This window comes from Lepidochelys kempii, chromosome 7, assembly GCF_965140265.1.
Source record: "Lepidochelys kempii isolate rLepKem1 chromosome 7, rLepKem1.hap2, whole genome shotgun sequence".
Lineage (NCBI taxonomy): Eukaryota > Metazoa > Chordata > Testudines > Cheloniidae > Lepidochelys > Lepidochelys kempii.
The window spans coordinates 2,071,447-2,094,758 of NC_133262.1; the positions used below are offsets into that span (position 1 = coordinate 2,071,447).

At 47.2% G+C, this 23,312-nt stretch overlaps 1 protein-coding gene across 5 annotated transcripts in view; it reads right to left on the reverse strand.

Moving 5' to 3' along the window:
* FAM107A (family with sequence similarity 107 member A) overlaps positions 1-23,312 on the reverse strand; it is a 71,095-nt gene that overhangs the window by 8,018 nt on the left and 39,765 nt on the right. For 4 of the 5 annotated variants that reach the window (XR_012159744.1, XR_012159743.1, XM_073350914.1 and 1 more), the window contains one exon: positions 1,836-2,010. Coding sequence is in view for 3 of the 5 variants with exons in the window: in XM_073350914.1 (XP_073207015.1) it covers positions 1,836-2,010 (175 nt within the window). In the remaining 2 variants the exon portion in view is untranslated. Of the gene's footprint in view, positions 1-1,835; positions 2,011-22,897; positions 23,115-23,312 lie in introns of those variants that run through there. The other variant, XM_073350915.1, reaches the window with a different exon arrangement.

Genomic DNA, 23,312 nt, shown 5'->3' on the forward strand with positions numbered 1-23,312 from the left:
AAGAAACTAACAGACGCGCTTATTAAGAAGTGATCTCAGTGATATTGACACAGAATGGCCTTGACCAAGCCCCCTTGTCCAGGGCAATTGGAAAGTCAGTGTCCTTGGAGGACAATTTGGAGTAGTTTGGAATTGTACATTTTACTGAACTTCTAGAAGTAGTTGGGGAAGTTTTATTTTTTGAGGGAGAGGAATCAAAAGTTTTACAGCTGTCCGCTATGGGGAAAGACTGATTATACTGTGATCTGCCACATTTCTGTAGGCTTGATCCAAATTCCATGTAAATCAATGCGCTTTGGATCAGCTCCTAAAGCCCTTTAAAGCTGGATGAAATATTCTGAACACAGTTATATTTAACTGCAGATATGAGGCACATTTTGTACGATACCGGGCATCTTGCATTCTTCTGGAAAAAGGATTTTCTTGGTCACTTTTCACAAGGCCTTGGGCGGGGGAGGGGAAGGGGGCCAACTGAAGCTTTGAGAAACCTAACTGGAGTTTAAAGAAAAGATGTCTGAGGTTCTCAAAAGAGAGAGCGAGCTTGTGGTAGTTTTGGCTGCATTCTGGGGACATCTAGTGGGCTAAGGGGAAGTAACATAAGGCAGCATGCCCAGCGCTCTACCATCAAATTGCAGCTCACTTTTGTATTGATCAATGAAAAGTTAAGCTAAACGAAGTGCATTCTCTGCTCTGCTCCCAGCGTGGTGTGCGCGGGTGACCTGTCCAAGTCCACATTATCACCTGTAATGTCAGGGTCAAGTCCAAGTCCAGGTTGTGTCAATATCAATGACCCCAATTTACTTTTGGAGGGCTTGATTGTTAGCAGATTAAATACCTTGATTTGTCTCTTACGATTACTGATGTCACTTTCAATCAGTCTGGCTGCTGTTTATAATTAGCTGAGCAAATGGATATTATTGTTATTTGATGATGTCAGATTTGCAAACAGCTCAGACTGTTAGGAAACATCCCACTGAGAGTCAGTAGAATTCGCTCCTTGCTCAAAGGGCTCTGTACCAAATGTGCTTTTACCTAGCTGCTTTCGAAATCATCGCTTTCCACGTTACTGCGGGAGTGCTGATGCACCTGTTGGGCCTAATTCCCAATTGCCATATTCCAGCTTTACACTGCTGTAACTCCATTAATTACAACATGGTTAAACTGGAGGAACATACTGGAGAATCAGGCCCATGAATGCTAGCTCAGGCATTAACCTAGCACCAGTCTGCTTGTAGGGAAATGGGTGTCAGCATTTTCCCAGTATGCAGGAGCCTGCATTGATATGATCTGTGCTGTCAATAAACAGAGCAGTCCACCTTTCCCCAGCAAAAAATTCACACCAAACACTCCAAGAGGCATAGATGGGCTGTAAATCATGGCATTGCCTGGTGGGCAGGGGGAGTAAGACAGGAGGGAGGGATGTTTGCGGGACACAAGACAAGACTCGGAGGGTTCAGCTGGCTGAGCGATCTGATTCTCGGAGGTGCTTAGCACCTGCAGCTCCCACTGCCTTCCGTTGGAATGGCTGGTGAGCGCTCTGCAGCTCTGAAAAGCAGGCCACTAGCTTTTAGGAACTTCCTAGCTTTTCCGAATGACAGAGCGATTCTTTTACAATCTGGGTCACAGCATGGCAGAGAAAAGCCGCCTCCCACTGTAGCCTGTTTCACGCCTTTTGCTGTTTGCCCATAACAGTAAAACGATTTGCCGCAATCGTCAAAGACCCAGCCTGTGGCTTTCTGACGAGTCACTGCTGCCTGCACTGATGTGACACCAGAAACCACAGTCTCCAGCCCAATGCAAAGGCCGCTGAAGAGGCATTTGCGTCTTTGCCTCACCTTTTGTGGTTCATAAGCAGCTCTCTGTGGAGCTCTTGGTGGCTTTTCGAGGCTTTTACAGGATTTAGGAGCTTCTTAGGTTTGATGAGATCCGGGTTTCCATCTATGTAGTCTGGGTGAGACATGAAATTCCTAACCTCAGGCCGCTCCCTCTGTATTTCTGAATACATAGACGCTGGAAGAGAAAAGAGAAGGCTCAGTATAGACAGGAACAAATTGAATTTGAGGTCAAAAATCCAACAGGTACACCTTCCTTTCACCCCGACCCCGGGTGGTGTATGTATGTGTGTGTTTGTGTTTTTTAGTAGCACCAGGTAGCCCCAGTGAAGAGCCAGGATGCTTGGTGCTGTACAAACGCAACAAAAAGGGGGTCCCTTCCCCAAAGAGCTTACAAGCTAAGTGTGTGGGTGGGTGTGGCTTGGTGTGTGTGGGTGTGCATGTACCCATGCAAAAAGTCTTGCTGTTCAGAAAATCCCCATGACAGTGTGAATTTTATACAAATGAATTAGTCCACTTGTTAAGCAGTGGCAGCTGCTCAGTTCACCGGCTACAGCATTTAATGACAATGATCGATTAACGCCCGTCGCTACGCTGCAATCGTTTACGACAATGAAATAGGTCATAATAAAACAAAAGACAAACACTGGCCCAGATACTCCCGTGGGGTGCTGCTCCTGTGCACCTTACTGCTCATGCATCCAGCCCCTAACGAGCGCAGAGCCTGGTGGACCCATGACGACAGGATGTGACCCCATAATCTGCTCCGAAGAAATTGTCATAAATTGTATGAAATCTTAAACTGTCAGTGATACCCTATTGGTCTACTGCTTTGTACCCAACCCTGTGCCCCAGAGCATCAAGATTACAGTTCACACATCTCATACTTAATATGTTAATATGTCAAAACCCGTGCTTGTGATGTTGTAATTGACAATATTTTGGATGTCAGACAAGCCTGCTGATGTGGTGCAAAGTTCAATAACTTTAAAAAATATATATTTATACAAAATGACCAAAACCACAGACTGAGAGCTAAAGTACGCGAACTTTCAAGGGTCTTTTAGCGCAATGCACAGCCAGGCTGACGAGGTTTGTGCCAGGATGCATAAAGGATGCATGCATGCAGAAATTGAAGTGGCCTGTACCGAGGAATTCATTCTTAACCACTCACTCATGCGTGTACAGTTTGGAAATTTACAAATCAGTGCAGCGTAACCTCAGGAAGCAAGTGCACACAGCACTATGTCAGGAACTCTCTCTCTTTTACACTGGTTTGGAGAGCATACTGGGGGGGCATTTGGGCCCGGGGAACAGCACGGCAAACTGTTGGTTTGCAACAGCTTTCTCTTTTCAGCTATAAAATCCATTTGAAAGAGCAATCAACGGAACAAGGCCGGCTAGGGTGATTCTTCCAGAATCAGTAAGAGTTCACCAAACTTAAAATGGGTTGCTAGCAAATAAACGTCTGTAAGAACGAATACTGCTGAGGAAAATGACTCAGTTCTGAACAGCTTCCCGTTGCATGTTAATGGGGCTAGAGCCCCAGCACGCTGGGAATGAAGAAAAACAAATCACATCCCATTACATCAGCGTAATTGGGGTGAAAAGTTCAGTACACATTTCAAGGTTGCTGGGATCCTGGGCCAACGATTTCTTATACCAAATTATTTTCCATTAGAATCATACATTATTATGGGCAGACGTGAAAGATGGCTGGGGGCAGCCGTTCAGTGACAAATGCCTGGCTGATTCATATACTTCTGGGGCAGAGGTGGGCAAACTACAGCCCGTGGGCCACATCTGGCCCGCGGGACTGTCCTGCCCGGCCCCTGAGCTCCCAGTCCAGGAGGCTAGTCCCCGGCCCCTCCCCCGCTGTTCCCCCTCCCCCGCAGCCTGAGCGTGCTGCCCTGCCAGCGCTCTGACCCACCGCTCTTGCTGGGCAGCACGGCAGCGTGGCTGGCTCTGGCATGGTAAGGGGGGGGCGGGGAGTGGGGGGTCCCGGGGGGGCAGTCAGGGGACAGGGAGCGGTTGGATGGGTCAGGAGTTCTGGGGGGGCAGTCAGGGAGCGGGGGGGTTGGATGGGTCGGAGATACTGGGGGGGAGTCAGGGAGCGGGGGGGTTGGATGGGTGGGGGCTTCAGGGGGGCAGTCAGGGAGCGGGGGGGTTGGATGGGTCGGGGGTTCGGGGGGGCGCTCAGGGGACAGGGAGCAGGGGGGGTGGATACAGCATGGGAGTCCCAGGGGGCCTGTCAGGGGTTGGGGGTGTGGATAGGAGTTGGGGCAGTCAGGGGACAGGGAGAAGGAGGGGTTGGATAAGGGGTGGGGGTCCCAGGAGGCAGTTAGGGGTGGGGGTCCCAGGGTACAGGGGGGGGGGGGGGTTGGATGGGTCAGGGATTCTGAGGGGGGCAGCCAGGGGGCGGGAAGTGGGAGTGGGTAGATGGGGGGCAGGGGCCAGGCTGTTTGGGGAGGCACAGCCTTTCCTACTCGGCCCTCCGCATAGTTTTGCAACCCTAATGTGGCCCTCGGGCCAAAAAGTTTGCCCACCCCTGTTCTAGGGCCAGATCCTCAGCTGGTGAAAATCAGGCTTCAATGGAGGCCACTGATTTGCAGCAGTGGAGGGGGAGAGTTGGTCAGGATAATTTTGGGTTTAATTTATTTTGTTTCTTCCCTTTTCCAGAGGAAGAAAGGGGAAGGATGAGAAAGCTAGGGGAGAAAATACCAAAAACCCAAGGGTTGTTCGTTTTGATTTGAATCAACTTGAAATGGAATTTTCATCCCAAATTGCGAAGAAATGTTTTGTTTCATTTAATCAAAAAATTGAAATGTTTGAAGAAAAATTTGGAAAAAAACAAACTTGTTTCTTTTCTTGCAAAGTTTTGCTTGGCAAATACTTACAGTACCTTTGAACAACCAGCCTGACTGAGGGTCTGGCCGTTAATGTCAGTGTTACCAGCATTTCAAATCTCAAATCAATACATTTGGGGTAAGAGGGTGGTGAACACTGGAATGCGTTACCTAGGGAGGTGGTAGAATCTCCTTCCTTAGAGGTTTTTAAGGTCAGGCTTGACAAAGCCCTGGCTGGGATGATTTAACTGGGAATTGGTCCTGCTTCGAGCAGGGGGTTGGACTAGATGACCTTCAGGGGTCCCTTCCAACCCTGATATTCTATGATTCTATGATTCTATGATTCTTCCAAAGGAAATTAGGCTCCTGAATTCATATTTAGGTACCTGAATACGTGATTTGATTTTCAAAAATACTGAGCCCCAATTGTAGGTGCTGGAACTAGGGGTGGTGGGGATGTGGTGACACCCCCCTTGACTTGAAGTGGTTTCCATCATAGATAGGGTTTGCAGTTTGGTTCAATGGCTCTCAGGACCTTCTCTGTACAAATTGTTCTCGCATCCCTGCACGCAAAAAGCTTCCACCGATGTCAAGATCAGATGCTGGGTGTTCAGCACTTTTGAATATGAGGCCGTTGAAAGCCAAAGAGGGCGCAGGACTCATCTGTCCGCTTAGGTATGTCACTATCTTCATTCTGCTCACTGTGCGCTAGCTATTGGTGTCCGGCCCAGCCAGTGGGTAACAGAGCTGAAACCAAGTAGCAAGTTCAAAAGTAAACTCAAGCAGTAAGCACGTAAAAGCCCAGATCCCCAGTTGGTGTAAATCCCTGCAGCTCCAGGGACTTCAGCGAAGTAATGCCAATGTACAGCAGATAGGAATCAGGCTCCATTGACTTCAAGTCAGGGTTCACACCACCCCTAGTGTAGGCCAATGGCTAAATACTATTATCCGGCCCTTCACTTTTCCAACGTCGGGGTCTTCTCCAATAGTGGAGCCCAAAGACGTAGCCCTGGGTGAGGCTGGGGTGGGCCACGGCCCACCCACTTAGCATCCAGGCCCACTCCAATCTGTGCAGGTGTGTAGTCACTCGGGCGCCTGAAACCCAGGATGGAGCTACGTGCCCGCCCTTCAGAAAGCCGCACTCCGGCAGCTCTGCCCGGCCACGTCCTGAGCCGCCCCGTGCACGTGCCCAGCTCGGCAGGGGAAGCCCTGTGCCTGGGGGCACCAGCGCTAGGAACAGAGTGTGGCGGTGGGGGGGAGAGGAGCGAGCACCGTCTGTCATTGCCCGTCCCCCCGAAAGTCGGGGCCCAACCAAATCTCCACTCCTAGCTATGCCGCTGGTGGAGCCTCCCGGACGACAGGACACTGGGCTAGATGGATCTTTAGTCTGACTCGGGCTGGCTGTTCTTATGTAAAGCTTCACAGGTCCTTTGCCTGCTGCAGTTCAGGGTGTAATTTATAGTGGGTGGAGTATAAAAAGAAAAGCGAGACCGTGAAAAGTGCCTGTGTTCCCTGAAACAGGACTCAGGGCTTGCCTGTGGGTTAAGGACCCAGGCATCTCTTCCATCGCACTCTACCAGACGGGCCCCCGATGGCCAAATGACCTCTAGTGGAGCTGAGCCAAAGTTTTCAGGCCTGGCTGTCACTAATATCAAAGCCATAAGGCTATGAGCTGGCTTAGTATCGTCAGTCAGAGGGTTTGTGTGGTCACCCACGTTCCCTCTCTGCAGCACCGGGCCCGTATTTGCAAGGTTCAGTCATATGTCAGTGGGATCTGGCCCCTTGCAATGGGCCAATGGGAGCTGCGGGGGTGAGAGCAGCTCGTGGAGCCTCCTGGCCCCCTTGCCGAAGCCGGACCTGCTGGCTGCTTCAGGGGTGCAGTGCAGAGTCAGGACAGGCAGGGAGCCTGCCTTAGCCCCACTGCACCGCTGACCGGGATCCACCTGAGGTAAGCCCGCCCAACCCCGAGCCCCAATCCCCTGCCCCAGCCCTGAGCCCCCAAACCCAGAGCCCCCTCCTGCAGCCCAAACTCCTCATCCTCAGCCCCACCCCAGAGCCTGCACCCCCACAGATGGAGCCCTCAATTTGGTTTTGTGCGATTAGAAAGTTGGCAGCCCTACCAGCCCCTATAAAAGCCACTGACTTGCTGTTCACATACGTTCCCTTTCCTCATCGCTAGACATTTCAGGCTTTCTAGGGAAGGCGCTTTTCAGGGTGAAAAAGGCCAGAGTATGTAGATCTGAGAAAGGCCATGGACGTTGGTGGGCGTTTGGCTTGGGCTTAGCATGCGGCAGTTTCCTCCCCACCCATGCAGAGCTGTGCAAGGCGTGGAGGCCTCAGTCCATTTCCTAGCAGGCAGGAGGAGACTCAGAGAAGCCATTGTACCACTTGGCGCCCTGGAGGGCAGCTTCAGGAGAGAGGAGGAGACAGGATGCCCTGGAGCCTGAACCGCCTCTCCCATGTACAGGGGGGGCCCACAGGTCAGGCTGAAGCCCGCTGATGGAGCAGCAGGGGGAGATTTGGGTGCTTGTCCATACCTCAGACTAAAGCTACTTGTCTCTGTGCCAGACAAGCCGAGAACTGACCCATCTCAGAATCGTTTACATTCATTGACACACAGAATTGGAAGGCCACCATAGAACGTGCTCCTCCTTTCTAGCTTGGAAAGAACGTGAGAGAGAAGACCAAAGCAAAAGGCTTGGAAATGACAACTTGACACCTGCATTTCCTGGCCTTGTTGTAATTCTCTCACCTTTCTGCCTTAGTGGTCCTTCCCTTTTGTATTCCAGGGTGAAACTGGAGGCACAGAGACACCTGGCGTTCATACGGCTCTGAGGGAGAAGGGCACGGCCTTTGTTATTAGTCCGAGAAGCCTCATGTAACATTTCAGTCCTTGAGAGGAGCTGCCTTCGCTTTGTTTTTCCAGAGAAAGGAACAAGTATTGTGGCTGAAAAGCCTCTGGGGTGGATTGGCCGCCTGCCTGGAGAGTTACCAGAGGCAGTCAAGTGGCCGGCGCATCTATCTGAGCCAGTCAGAGCAGACCGTGGAGTGGGGCTCTTGGGGCTGTCGCTATGATACGTACAGAGAGAGAGAGGCTGCGTGGCAGATATTGGGCCCTACTCCTGCTTGCCTCGATGCCTAAATGACCATTGACCATTGAAGTTAGAAATGGGCCAAACCCAAACCCTTCCAGCCATGCCCTAGCCGGTGCAGTGAGGTTTGGGTCGCAGGGGGCCAGGATCCAAACCACCACTGGTTTTGGTTTTGCAGAATGTAAACCAGCCCTGGTTTAGGCCCAAATCATCAACTGGTTTAATCTGCAAAGCCCCATCAGACATGGAGCTGTGCTGACTTACACCAGTGGGGGAATGGGCCCTGAATGTTTACATTCATAACAATGCAGAGTCCAGCTGGGCATAATCAAGATCTAGAGTCAGGAATCAATTTATTTTAATAAAAACATGAGATTTCTAAAGCACTGGATGCCAGGAAATGGTTAGGCCAGCTTTCTCTGCAGCAGCTATTCATGTGCTCACCGCCTGCTGTTAGACTGTGTATACCTAGGCAGCATGCAAGTCAAAGAGGGGAGAAAGTGGGGTGAAATAGGAACCAAGACCTCAAACTGAAGAGGACGTGAGGAATAAGAGGGGGAAAGCCATTTCCCTTTAAAGGAACAAGATTACCACACCTAGCGAAAGGAGTGGCGAAAGGAGGAGTTCCCTTTGTTAAATGTTTACCAAGGCAATGCCTAGGCCCAAAGAGTAAGGGAGAAATTCTCCTCTCAGAAGCACACAGTGCATATTCTGCAGCCTGACCGGTGCAGGTCTCACTGCTGAGCAGATCTTAAAGGAGAATCTTGACCTAAATTTTGCATTTCAGAGCACAGTCAAAGTCACTGCAGAGCTGCAGTACTTGAAACAGGCATGTCAACAAGTTAGGTAAGTGTTAAGCAAATATTTACTCTGATATCAATATAAAGGAAGTTTCTATAGCAACTTCTTGCTTCACTTAGGTTTTATGCTGTGTCTAGCATGCAGGACACCTCGTTCAAAAAAAATACTGTGAGGCTTTGTCACATCACCTGTTTCAAAAGTAACGGGGAAGTTCTGCTTCATAAGCAATTCACAGATCTCCAGTATATGCATCATCATGTGTGACCCTGAATACCCAGTCTGGCCAGGACACAGGACACAGACTTTTCTTCTAAACCATATGGCTCACTTAGGGGAGGAGCTTAGGTGACATTTCTCCCTCCTTATCTTTGAATGTTTGTATAGATCTAGGTTTTGATGGACAACTTTAGTGGGTTTGGCATAGTTACAGTGTCATTACTATTGAGTTTTACACATATTTTATTCGAGAGGGGCCCAAACCAGAACCTTTTATCTGAGCCCAAGTACTGCTCCAAACATTGGTTGTACAATGGGATCCAGAGCTAAAATCACCACCAAACTTGTGGACCTGAAGCCAACCTCCTTTCTGGTCCACCTCCGCATTTTACAGGAGAGGGTTAATGACCATTCTGTCCAGCCCAATGTGGAGCACTGATTGCCTCCCCTTAAACCAAGGGTGGGTAGAATGCTTTGGGAAAGCACTAGCTGGGGTTTGAAAAGCATGGTTTCTCTGGAGTATTAGATAACTGCAAATGCATTGTTGGAAACTGCCACATCAGGAAAATTGTAGCTCCCCAGACTTGTATGCATACTTGTTAGTTTGCTAGATGCTGCCTTTGAGACCCATGGCGGAAGATGTAGCTAAAATGTCAGGTTTCTGTCTAATTGCCAAGATCTATACTGAATTAATATCCCTGTACCCACCACAGACTGAGGTCTTTCAGCCATGCAGCTGTCTCTGACATTACAGCATCGGTGGATAATTTTCTCTGGCCTTTTTTGGGCCCCTGTCAGAGGTCTGGTATTCTGGAGACAGAACTGCATGTTTGCAAGTGTCACCAGAGTGCGAAACAAAATCCAGGTGATGAACAATACATGCCCTTCCTGCTACTCAGCGTGGGGGTGTCTGTTTTCAGCAAGGGCTTCCAGCCACACTTCAATAGCCAAGCCATTCCCAGTTTAGGCTGTTTTCAGTCCCAACCTGATGTGTGTTATAGAACACACTGTCAATCAGCTTTTGCTGGGGGCACTGAATGTGCTTTCAAACACTAGATTTAGAAAAGAAAAAACCTACACTTGGATGGAATGATCCTCACTATAACTCCCGAATGGCAGCGCTGCTTGGAATGCAGGTAGTTTTGTGCAGACCTTCCCCATCTTCTGTTTTCATCCTCTCCTCCTGCCGGGCCCCATACGAACCTGGCCCTCCCTCTGACTAAGGAGGGATCTAAGCATCCGCTGAACTCTAACAGTCCCATTCTGAGATTTAAATTCTGAGTTCTAAATTAGCTGTTACCACTCAAGGAAGTGATCTTGAAGTCATCATGGATGATTCTCTGGAAACATCCACTCAGTGTGCAGCGGCAGTCAAAAAACCGAACTAAATGTTGGGAACCATTAAGAAAGGGATAGAAAATAAGACAGAAAATATCATTATCACTATATAAATCCATGGTGCGCCAAACTTTGAATTTCGTGTCCTGTTCTGGTTGCCCCATCTCAAAAAGGATATAATGGAACCGGAAAAGGTTCAGAGAAGGATACAAAGATGATTGAGGGTATGGAATGGCTTCTGTATGAGCAGAAACTAAAACGATTAGGGCAGTTTAGCTTAGAAAAGTGATGGCTAAGGGAGGATATGACAGCGGACTATAAAATCATGAATGGAGTGGAAAAGTGAATAGAGATGTGTTATTTAACCTTTCCCACAATAAAAAACCAAGGGTCACCCAATGAAATTAATAGGCAGCAGGTTTAATACAAACAAGAGGAATTAGTTTTTGACATAGCCCACAGTCAACCTGTGGAACTCATTGCCAGGGGATGTTGTGGTGGCCAAAGTATTACTGGATTAAAAAAAGAACTAGATAAGTTCATGGGGGATAGGTCCATCAATGGCTATTAGCTAAGCTGGTCAGGGATGCAACCTCATGCTCGGTCCGACCCTAAATCTCTGACTGCCAGAAGGGGAAGACAGGGTGAATCATTCCAATTGCCCTGTTCTGTACACTCCCCCTGAAGCACCTGACATTGGCCACTGTTGGAAGACAGAACATAAGAACATAACTATAAGAACAGCCATACTGAAGCAGACCAAAGGTCCATCTAGCCCAGTATCCTGTCCTCCAACAGTGACAATGCCAAGTGCCCCAGAGGGAATGAACAGAACAGGTAATCACCTAGTGATCCAGCCCATCGCCTATTCCCAGCTTCTAGCAAACAGCTAATAGACATTGATGGACCTATCCTGTATGAATTAATCTAATTCTTTTTTGAACCCTGTTATAGTTTTGGCCTTCACAACATCCTCTGGTAAGGAGTTCCACAGGTTGACTGTGCATTGTGTGAAAAAACACTTCCTTTTGTTTATTTTAAACCTGCTGCCTATAAGAACATAAAACAGGATTCTGGGCTAGATGGACCATTGGTCTGACCCAGTATGGCCGTTCATATGTTCTTATTCTGAATACTATCCAGGCTGGGGTGATGGATTCTGGAGTGGCATGATGCTTTCTCTTCCCCTGGGAGCCAGTCTCGCCATCACTAGCATCACTCTCTTTCAGGGCTAAGTTATATTTTCTGGACTGGAGTGGAAACCCAAACTCAGAGGGTGAATTGAGCGATAAACCCCATCCCTGTATCTCATTTGTTTCTGCTCTTTGGGTCACAGTGACGTCATTTACCTACGAGACAGGAGATACACTTCACAGAGAATGTATTTGGGGTCCTTCGACTTATTTCTAACTAGGAAGGATTCACTCTGGAAATGCCCCGTCTTGGAAAAATGGATCACTTTATGGCCGTGCACCACAACCACGGGACCATATATTCCTATACCTGGCAGAGACTTGTTATGCTGGTGCCCCAGGTGCTGTCATTAAAGGGCTCTGGCTGCCTCGTCTGCCCGTCTGGGTGCATGAGAAAAATCTCAAGGAATGTTAAGTGGATTAGCTCCCCTCTAAAGGGAAGTGAAAGTAATCACTCAGTGGACAGGTGCAATGGCTGGTTACAGCTTGAGGCTGGGTCCAGCAGGTTTCTAAAAGACAAAAGGGATTGAGGGGGCGGGAAATGACTAAAAACAAAAGCAAAGAAAGAACAAAACCCAGGGCTATTAGGCTTGAGAAGCTTTATTTCTGGGCTGAGGCTCTGCCCCAGCACCCCTGGACCAGAGCTGTTCAGGGGAGACCTGACGACTTTTTACAGATTTTACTCTGAAATTCTTTCCCTTTTGCTGATTGGCTGCCCGCTCCCTCCCTGACGGTCTCTCCTTTCCAGCATCACTCTGCATGCCTTGTGCCTCCCTTCTCAATTCCCCTTTAACTTTGCCCCCTCCTCGTAGCTATAGTCTCCTTCCCTCTGAACAACCCCCACAAAAAGGAAAACAGGAAACCAACCCATCCACAACCTTCCCCCACTCCGCACGGCATCTACAAGCTGTCCCATTGTTCACGCTACTTGTATGGTATGTCCATTCCCTCCACCCTTTCTCTGGCTTCTCTATTTTGATTGTTGCTCTCCAGGACAGGGACTGCCTCTCGCTCTGTGTTTGACAAATAGAACAAGAGCCCCTGCCCCATCTTGCTTATTATAATACAAACAATAGGCTTATGGGTCCTTGGCAGTGTTAATGAGCTCCACAGACTCTTGGGCTTTGTGGCTGAAGCAGCACTGTGCTTCACTGAGGCCTTCTTCCTAAGTCAGCAGCCCTTTAGAAATCCTTTCTTGGCCGACCTTGCAATGTTCTTGATATAGAACTCTCAACCAGTGGTGCTCACAAGTTCTGCTGGCTTCACTAACGAGGGGATTCCATTAACTGGGTGTCTGCTACTCTGCTGTTTTTATTCCAGCATAGAAAATTTAAATAGGGCTGAAGCTAGAAATGTCAAAGTTAGCTGGTTTGGTTGATCTCATTGACACTTAAAATCGATCACTATTTGAACAAAATAATTTCACAGATGTTTCAGTGATTAATGTTGCCAACTGAGGCATCCTTGACTAATGCAACCTTAACTGGGATGACCTTAACAAATGCCCCCTTAACCTGGAAATATGCCAATATAAATTATTTATATGTTTTCATAAAAATGTGTGGAAAAATTCTAATGCACACATGCAAAAAGTGCTGACTTTCAAAAGGTATAACTTTAACGCTATTGAGCTTTTCCTCTTCAGAGCCCTTTGATTTTTAAGCTTCAGCGGGATCTACAAAACAAGCCAAGTTTGCAATTCCTAGTTTCTGATGGTTGAGTTATTTGAGTACTAATTTTCTGGGTAGAACATCTGGGGAAAAGGTTTTTGTTCATGACTGAATGATTGCAAAATGGTTTCACTCAATCTTTCCACAAAAGTTCACCTTTGGGCAGAGACCAAACATGGAACATTTCAGCCCCCAAAGGAGTTTTTAAAATAAACTAGGAACAACTGAAAAAGGGGGCTTAGATGAAAGTTAGAAAATATCTACAACAGGTGGTATCTGTTAAATACAATAGTCCTACCTTAACTACAGTGGGTGCTGCAGTATTCAAGGGCAGCAAACAAACTCCTATTGTCCCTCTTATAGGTTCTTGAAATACTGTTGCTGGATTTTCAGGGAGGACTGAATGTGCGTTGTATTTCATATTTCTATATGTTTGTGATTGCTTCACGCCAAATGATATAATTAAAACCTTTTCCTCCTCCTCTTTCTCTCTGTTTATAGGTGATTGGGACAGAGGGGGGAGGGATAGCTCAGTGGTTTGAGCATTGGCCTGCTAAACCCAGGGCTGTGAGTTCAATCCTTGAGGGGGCCATTTAGGGATCTTGGGCAAAAATTGGGGATTGGTCCTGCTTTGAGCAGGGGGTTGGACTAGATGACCTCCTGAGGTCCCTTCCAACCCTGATATTCTATGATAGGGCACCAGTGTAAAACTAGAGGCCTGAAGCATGATTCTGATGGTGGGGTCAGGACTCACATGGAGGGAGCATTAATGTTCATAATTCTAGGAAACCCTGTTCCTGCTGGAGATTGCCAGAAAGTCAAAACTTGACCAAGATTCCAGAAGCTTGGGTATAAATGTGGCTGTTCAGGGCTCTTAAAATCACTGGCTGAATGGAGTGTTCTAACAATCTACCTCTCCTGAATGGTGACTTACGAATACAACTCTAGGAAGTAACCCATTGCTCATTTGCATATCCTGTCTGTATTTTATTGTAATAAAAAAAGAACAAATCTCAGTACAGTAATGGCAGAATAGTAAATTAGTGATGGTGGCTACTGAACTGGGTTGGTGTAGTATCAACACTTTTATCGTGTAGTGGGAGAAGATGCATTGCATAAGTCATCTAAAAGCCACAACTCATATACTGTATTGCAATGTGGCTTATCACAGCTAGTTGGAATGGTTCTGTTGCTGCTTTGACACGATGAAATAACCTACATTATGCACTCAACATGCTCAGCTGCAACACTGACGAGTCTCGTAGTCATTTCCAAGAATTTGCCATCCCAGTGGTGTTCTAAACTCAAGCAGCGTTTTATCTGCCAAAGCACAAATATTAAACACAACAGATCTCCATGGCAACTCAACTTGCACCAAGGTTCCAGTGCCCAAGCCAACTCCTTTTATAACTCTGGATCTGCTAAACAAAAAAAACCCCAACAAGCCCCCAAATGCTGCATTCTGCAGAAATTATATTAAAAAACCATCTGTATGGAGCAAGTTTTGATGGGATCTGGGAAAGATGTTTAAAAAAATAGCAACAGCTTTAATATCTTTGGAATAACAGATAGGGTAAGGCAGGGAGGAAACGAAGTATCAAGCAGATATTTATGGCTCTATTCAAAGACACACAAAGATCTTGCTGTTAGCTTTAAAAAACCCACCTCCATTACAATTAGGAATAGCTGACTTGGCCTTTTCTTGCCATGAAGGGTCGGCACTGCAGCACCATTGCACTTGCTAATTCACTCAGAAGTTCAATCTCCTTTGTTGCACAGAGGCAAAAAAGGATCTGGCAAAGGCCATTTCAAACTCGCTGGGTGGATGGAAAATTCTGCAGCATTCTGAATGCCTTCTGCTCCCAAAGATGTTTGAAGTGTGATGCTTTGCCAAACGGCTACAGATGTATGGTTCGCCTACCCACAGCAATCTGGCTCTCAGATGGCCAGAGGGTGGGACGAGTTTGAGAAATCTCAGCTAAGCCTGTATTCATACACAAAAGGGCTGACTTTGGGTAACCTGGCGAGCTGCTCAAATGAAGCTCTTTCTTTCAAGCTAGTACCACAGTTTGCAGTGGTGCTGGCAGGCCTTGACTGTGCGCTGCCAGCAAACGTCTGTGTCGCAGAAATGACTTTGGGCATTCGGGTGAAATGGAATAATGCCATCAGTCACGTTGCCACAGTTAGGGCTGCGTCAGGTGTATCAGCAGTGCTCCCTGATTTTAAGGAGTCTATAACCTGGCCGCCAAAATTCACCCCGGCTTAAACAAGAAGCAGAACTTAGTGATATATCTCTATCTGTACAGTTTGTGCTGTAGGCTGGAATTTTACAGAGGGGCACCCCCTGAGGTGCCAATTTAGCAAAGCACACCCCTCACTTGAACACTGAAGTCAAAGGTGCACTACGATGCGTGGAAATGCAGGAAGAGGGCGAAGTTTCTGGAGGGACCCGGTTTGGTATGTCACCAGGGGCTCAGGAGTGCAAGCTGGGCAAGGTGGCTACGAGACAAACACAGGGCTCACTGAATATAAAGCTGGCCTCTGTGCATGCTGAATACAGAGCTCTTTCCTGCCACTCTGCCTGCCGCATCGCTCATCGCTAATGCAACAAATGGGAGTTAAGCACGTGCTTAAAGTTAAGCACTTTAAGGAAGGCTGGAGCGCGCGTGCCCATGTCTACATGCCCCACATGACTCTTTGTTGCATGAGCACATCAAGGGCACCTCTGGGGGCCTTCACGTCTCTAAACATGGATGTGACTGTTCAAAACCGTAGCTAACAGTTTGCAGTTTGTTTGTTTAGAAGAGACAACTGCAAATGCTCACTTGCAGCTGGTCAGCCCGAACTCCACAAGGGAATTAAGGCATGAACCTAGAGCACCTTCAGTCTCACGTAAAAATAAATGGCATCCACACTGACAATATCATGGAACACAAGGGACCTATTACTGGCGAGTATTTCAGTATCCACATATTAAAAATCCCTAAACTTAATGGAAAGAGTCCCTGTTGACTGAAGGAGCCGCCTGATATCTCAGAATCCATGCACTAAGTACTAGAAGTTCCACCATATCACCAAAAAGAAAAGGAGGACTTGTGGCAACTTAGAGACTAACCAATTTATCTGAGCATGAGCTTTCGTGAGCTACAGCTCACTTCATCGGATGCATACCGTGGAAACTGCAGAAGACATTATATACACAGAGACCATGAAACAATACCTCCTCCTACCCCACTCTCCTGCTGGTAATAGCTTATCTAAAGTGATCATCAAGTTGGGCCATTTCCAGCACAAATCCAGGTTTTCTCACCCTCCGCCCCCCCCCCCCACAAACTCACTCTCCTGCTGGTGATAGCCCATCCAAAGCAACCACTCTCTTTAAAATGTGTATGGTAATCAAGGTGGGCCATTTCCAGCACAAATCCAGGTTTTCTCACCCTCCACCCCCCCCCCCGCCCAAACTCACTCTCCTGCTGGTAATAGCTCATCCAAAGCGACCACTCTCCCTACAATGTGTGTGTATGGGTGTGTGTGGGGGGGGAGAAAACCTGTATTTGTGCTGGAAATGGCCCACCTTGATTATCATGCACATTGTAGGGAGAGTGGTCGCTTTGGATGAGCTATTACCAGCAGGAGAGTGAGTTTGTGTGTGTGGTTTTTGGAGGGGGGTGGGGGGGAGTGAGAAAACCTGGATTTGTGCTGGAAATGGCCCACCTTGATTATCATACACATTTTAAAGAGAGTGGTCACTTTGGATGGGCTATCACCAGCAGGAGAGTGAGTTTGGGGTGGGGGGCGGAGGGTGAGAAAACCTGGATTTGTGCTGGAAATGGCCCAACTTGATGATCACTTTAGATAAGCTATTACCAGTAGGAGAGTGGGGTGGGAGGAGGTATTGTTTCATGGTCTCTGTGTATATAATGTCTTCTGTAGTTTCCACAGTATGCATCCGATGAAGTGAGCTGTAGCTCACGAAAGCTCATGCTCAAATAAATTGGTTAGTCTCTAAGTTGCCACAAGTACTCCTTTTCTTTTTGCGAATACAGACTAACACGGCTGTTACTCTGAAACCTGTGATGAATTAGGAACTTTAAAAACCCTGCACATTTTCTGAAGAAAAGATGTATTTTCCAGAAGTTTTAAGGTGTGCATTTCAAACACCAAGACACAGAACTTCTGCTTCCTGCAGGCCCTTGACAACACAACTGACACTAGTCTGCAAAGCCAACTGGCAGGGGGTCGCAGATGAGTGCAGGAAGGCAATCTCTGGATCTGATCTCAAGGTGATTGTAATCAGTGGGGGAATTTCCACTGACTTCAGTGGACTTTGAATCTGGCTCTATATACGGTGCTAGATGCACGGTGATGATACTGTATGTTATGCCATATGCATGTCCTAAAGAATGAATTAAGGCAAAGGGATTGCAAGCAAGACATGAGAAGTAATTCTTCCACTCTATTCCGCACTGATTAGGCCTCAACTGGAGTATTGTGTCCAGTTCTGGGCACCACATTTCAGGGAAGATGTGGACAAATTGGAGAAAGTCCAGAGAAGAGCAACAAAAATGATTCAAGGTCTAGAAAACATGACCTATGAGGAAAGATTGAAAAAACTGAGTTTGTTTAGTCTGGAAAATAGAAGACAGATGGGACATGAGAACAGTTTTCAAGTACATAAAAGGTTTTACAAGGAGGAGGGAGAAAAATTGTTCTCGTTAACCCCTGAGGACAGGACAAGAAGTAATGGGCTTAAATTGCAGCAAGGGAGGTTTAGGTTGGACATTAGGAAAAACTTCCTACCTGTCAGGGTGGTTAAACACTGGAATAAATTGCCCAGGGAGGTTGTGGAATCTCCATCATTGGAGATTTTTAAGAGCAGGTGAGATAAACACCTGTCAGGGACGGTCTAGATAATACTTAGTCCTGCCTTGGGTGCAGGGGACTGAACTAGACGACCTCTCGAGGTCCCTTCCAGTTCTATCATTCTACGATTCTATGATGATCCTTCAGTTTGAATGTCTTGCCTCATGGCAATTTACATCATAACCCTGCAGTTATTTAGATGATTTTTTTGCTACTTTATTAAAAAGAGATAAGATTGGAAATATTTAAGTGTAGGCTGTTCTGTATCCCAACATCCTGTACCCAAAGTCATACGAAGACATAAAAGATACAGTAACAAGTCAACAGGAGGCTCTTTGTTAGGCGTTTAACCTGAGGTTACACTGGAGAAGTCGTGCGAGTTTTGAATCCTTCTACAGTCCCTTTGCACAAGTAATGGTAACATGTCTCAGATCTCTGGAGGAGCCTTAGGTAACATTTCCAACCACATCAGGGGATCCAGAGATCGGTTGTTTTGTTTCCCAACATTGCTGACACGCACAATGACTTTGGTATAATCTGATGCTGTGGGAAAGGGACAGATATTTGTTTTGACTTTTGTGCCACAAACACAAAGGAAACATTAATCTGTCATGAGTTTCTGTTTGGTAGAGTTCTCCTTGCTTTATAATTTCCATAGTAAGGTCTTTGGGGGAGATCTACAGAATAAATTGTCATAGCTCCTCTGTAGCCAGTGATGCTGTGCCAAGATCTGCCCCTACATGTTTACAGATCAGAGTTAGATTTGCAAAAGGATCCTGACCAGATAGACACAAGCTACTTGCTCCAGACACAGTTCCTCCTGGACATTACTCTGAAGACACAGACCAATAAAGCAGCCACATACTGGTCCCTATTTTGTCACAGTTATGAGCAACACAGCTAGTATTCTTTAGCCAGTGGGAATATGTGTCTTGCATGAAATTAATAAGAACCTAGCTTCCAAATAAAAAGCATTTTGAATGCTGACCTGGCCTGATCCTCTTGAATTCTCCAAACCCCAGGAAAATGAACTGATTTGGAAAGTTTTGTTCTATCCCAGAGGTGGGCAAACTATGGCCCGCAGGCCACATCTGGCCCATGGGACTGTTCTGCCCGGCCCCTGAGCTCCCAGCTGGGGAGGCTAGCCCCGGCCCCTCCCTAGCTGTCCCCCCACCCCCACAGCCTGAGCGTGCTGCGCCACCCGTGCTCTGGCCCTCCGCTCTTGCCGAGCAGCACGGCGGCGGGGCTGGCTCCGGCATGGTAAGGGGGCGGGGAGCGGGGGGGTCCCAGGGCAGCAGTCAGGGGACGGTTGGATGAGTCGGGGGTTCTGGGGGGGGCAGTCAGGGAGCAGTGGGGGTTGGATGGGTTGGGGGTTCAGGGGGGCAGTCAGGGAGCAGTTGGATGGGGGTGGAGGTTTTTGGGGTGGTGGTCAGGGGATGGGGAGCGGGGGGGGGTTAGGGATGTGGATAGGGGTCAGAGGAGTCAGGGGACAGGGAGGGGTTAGATAGGGGGTGGGGTCCCAGGGGGCAGTTAGGGGCGAGGGTCCCGGGAGGGGGCGATAAGTGGACAAGGAGCAGGGGGGAAGGGGAGAGGTTTGGATGGGTCAGGGATTCTGAGGGGGGCAGTCAGGGGGCGGGAAGTGGGAGGGGGCGGATAGGGGGTGGGGGCCAGGCTGTGTGGGGAGTCTCACTTTGAATCTCATTATTAACAAAGATCATTTTAGGGAGAGAACAACAACTTGATTCCCTTACATTAGCTTAGTGTCTGCAGTGGTGATGGACACTGCAATTAGCATTACAGAAAGCCCTACGATTGGCAGATGCTAATTATCATAATGGTCAGGGCATCATTGGCATCATCATTATGATTTTCTTAACTGTCTGGCGTCTTAGTCTCTGCCACGTAGGCAGCTTTTGGAATTTGCTGTGCATGGCGTTTGCTCTGTTCCATCTGCATGGCATCCAGGGGAAACGGGGTCTAACTAGAGACCTGGCAGACATTCCCCTCCTCATCACTCACCCTTCGGTTAGGCAGTCACACCTCTGAGGAGCAACAGGGCATGCTCCAAAAGGAAGACAGAAATCCTTTGTCCCCGTTTAATCCATAGTTTTAAATAATTAACCAAGCCTAATTCTGGTAATTATAATGCAATAGGGCAAATGTAACCTGATGTGATCACCCTGGGAAATGATTCCTAACGCTCTGAATGAGAGCAGCAAATACAGACATTGCAGGTTCTCTAAGCTTTGATCAAGACTAAAATTCAGGGACAAAACAAAGCACAGAGGGCGCAATGTCAGGAAGAGAAAGAAAACATGAATTGCATTTGCAATGCCATAAGTCGTTTTTTATGGGAAGGAAAGGGCTGCAGATACTTCTGGGAAGTCACCAGGACATGAACCCTGTGCGACACGGACTTCACTGGGGTTGCACGTGCTGTAGCTGCTTCAGCATCACTCCCCTAGTTTTCTATAATGCTAACTGGGTTGGTTTTTTTTTTTTTTTTTTTTTTTTTTTACAGTTAAGATCCATGTGATTTCAGACCAGGTGTAGTGCGTGAATCTCTGTGCGATATGTCACTCTGGGTGTGGAAAGAAACTGTTCTCCACTAATTTATTAAGCTCATCTCATAGCAAAGGCAATCTCTCTAGGGACTGCTCGCAGAATAAGGCACTTCTCACCATGAATAAGGGCAGAAGAAAATGGCCTTTCGTGGTACAAACTATTGCTGGGGGAAAGCAAAGAAATCTTGACAGCAGTCTCTGCTCACGTTTTTAATACAGCAGCCACACTACCTACTGTCACCTGGATTTTTAACTGTGTTCCTGAAGCCGGGTTCAGGGATAAAGAACATACAAGGAACATTTCAGAGTGTCCCGCTCAGAGCAGGGCTGGTCGCTTCCCTGTTGTACTTATTAGCTCTGAAATGGTGGCCCCACGGAGGTGTATTCATAAATTAGAGACTTAAAAGATGGCTGGATTGCCTAGTCCTTCCCTAGTGCCAGTGCAGGCCTGTTCCCTACAATGTATTTCGAACTTCACTCTGCCAAATCTCTCTAACCTGGTATGTTGTTCTATTCATTTTGTGCTGGTGAAAGGTACCAGGCTGAAAGCCCTGGGGAATGGAGATCTCTGTTCATCCGCAGAGCAAGTTCAGAATAACCAGCAGTAGCGTGAGCTTTCCTGTGGGTCGCTGGAAGTGTCAGCTTTGGGAGGTGGGTGCCCATCCACTGGGAGGAGACCACACCCTTTACTTCCATGTAGGTCAACAGCTCTCAGTTGGTACCATCTTTGGGTTACCACTGATCTAAGCTAGATTGATCCAGCAACCTGCTGTGAAAGGCAAAGACTCCACAGCACATTACCAAACTCCTGAGCCATCCAGCCGCACCTACAGCCTGCCATTTTTGATCTGTAAATAGTCAGTGGCATTACTCTGGATTTACACCAGCGTTACTGAGAGACTCGCCCTGCTACATCCCCAAACAGCTGTGCAAGGAGTAACACACTCTTTTCATGGCATCTAGGTGCTGGTAACTCACTAATATTCCCATGTACCCATCCATCACAACTCTTAGTGCCATTCTTGAAAATATGGAGACAAATTCTGCTGTCATCTATACTGTTGCAAATTAAGTTCAAAGAAATTCAAATGTAATAGAGTCCCTCTAGCTTTACACTGGTGTAACTTAGCATGGTCCAGTGCCTACTGAGAACCAGCTGCTAGCATTGTCTACTGAGAATGTAAGCTGCCAGTATTGATACCTTCAAAAGGTATTCAAATCCAAAAGGGTTGTACGTGACACCTGGGACTGCTCCAATCCTGCTCACTAGCTAATTTCTCAAGAACATAAGAATGGCCACACTGGGTTAGACCAAAGGTCCATCTAGCCCAGTATCCTGTCTCTGACAGTGGTCAATGCCAGGTGCTTCAGAGGGAATGAACAGAACAGGTTCACCAAATGGTCACCAAATCACCAAATGTTCCAAGTGAAACAAACACTGGCTTATTTTTCAACAAACTGAGTTACAAGGTGTTTACAATTCATGCAAATTTGACTGTGTTTCAGCTAAGCTTGAAACTGCTTATAAAGTTATCCCTACAGCCAAATCCCTGCTGTGGTGGCAGCAGGTGAAATCTGGTAAATTAGTTAACAATTGAGTTTAAAGTTTCTCCGATTGTGACAGTTAAATACACATGACAGTCCTTGGATTCCTGCCTTGATTAACAATTAACAAGCTGTCTCAGTGAAATGCCTTTCAGAAATGCCAAGCGCTCTACACTTATAAAAACATGCCCTGGTATTCTATGGGAGTGGTCAAAACCATAATGTGACAGCAGGGTTTTGGGTCATTACTGTTGAAATTTCTCATGGGCATAGAAGAATTCTCTCTAACATACGTATTGCTAATTACTACCAATGCACCAGCCTAGTTATTTTTGTTAAGAAGTGACAGAAGCCTAGAAATCCTACATTCACTACTAATATATCATCACATATTTGCTCTCTGCTTTTGGCATACTCATGATAAAAAGATCCCATTGTCCCAATCACCAGGAAACGTTTTTAGGTAGTCCAAAGATGTCTGAAAGATCACAGAGAAAAATCTCCAAAATTTAACAGCAGGGATTTCATTAGCACATATCTTCTTCCAGCATAATTCCCTTCCAAACAGAGCATTTGAATTACAGCACAGGATTGCTTACAGTATACATAGAGGCCTATGGGTCTGTTTGGAGAGGCAGAAGAAGCCTGTGAACTGCAGAAGTCTTAAAGGAAAGATCTCAAAAGAGTTACATGACTTAAAACTAGCTGTAAAATAGTTCCTTAAATAAACACATATGTGCTGCAGAGTATTCCTATGAGGGAAACTCAGAGACAGCACAGACCCAGGAGGGTTCATAAAATACTTCACCTTCGCTGCTGTCAAAGCCAACGCAGGGGAAGAGCAGGCTGAAGGTCGAATGGAAATTTCAAGTTGATCAAATTTCTGGTTCTGCCTGAGAGGGCGCCTGGGAGACTTTTGCCAGACACCTGTGCTTACCTGATTTGACCAGCATTGCTCTGTACAGTCCAGTAGCTCCAGGTGGTACCCTCACCTGGTCCTCCACCCTCTGAGACATGAGATCCAGGTCTCTGAGCTTCTCAGTATTGTGTGTTCTGAGTTAGCTTCTTCTCAGCGCTGTGCAGGTCTAAGTGTGCATGACTTTTTGGCTCTGTACTGCTAAGCTCTCTCACTTCTGTAAGATCTTTTCAGAGGGAGTGAGAATACACAGTCACGTGATCTGAGCTTGCTGCATAGCTGCTGCCCTCCCCTGCTGACAAGCACATTCTGCACTAACAAAACCATTGCGCTCGGCTCCTGTAATATTACATTACTATTGTGCGAGGGGAGCTGCCCGCACCTTGGGGGAGCATTATTAACTCCTCCGCACTAGTTGGGCAACTCCACCCAGAAA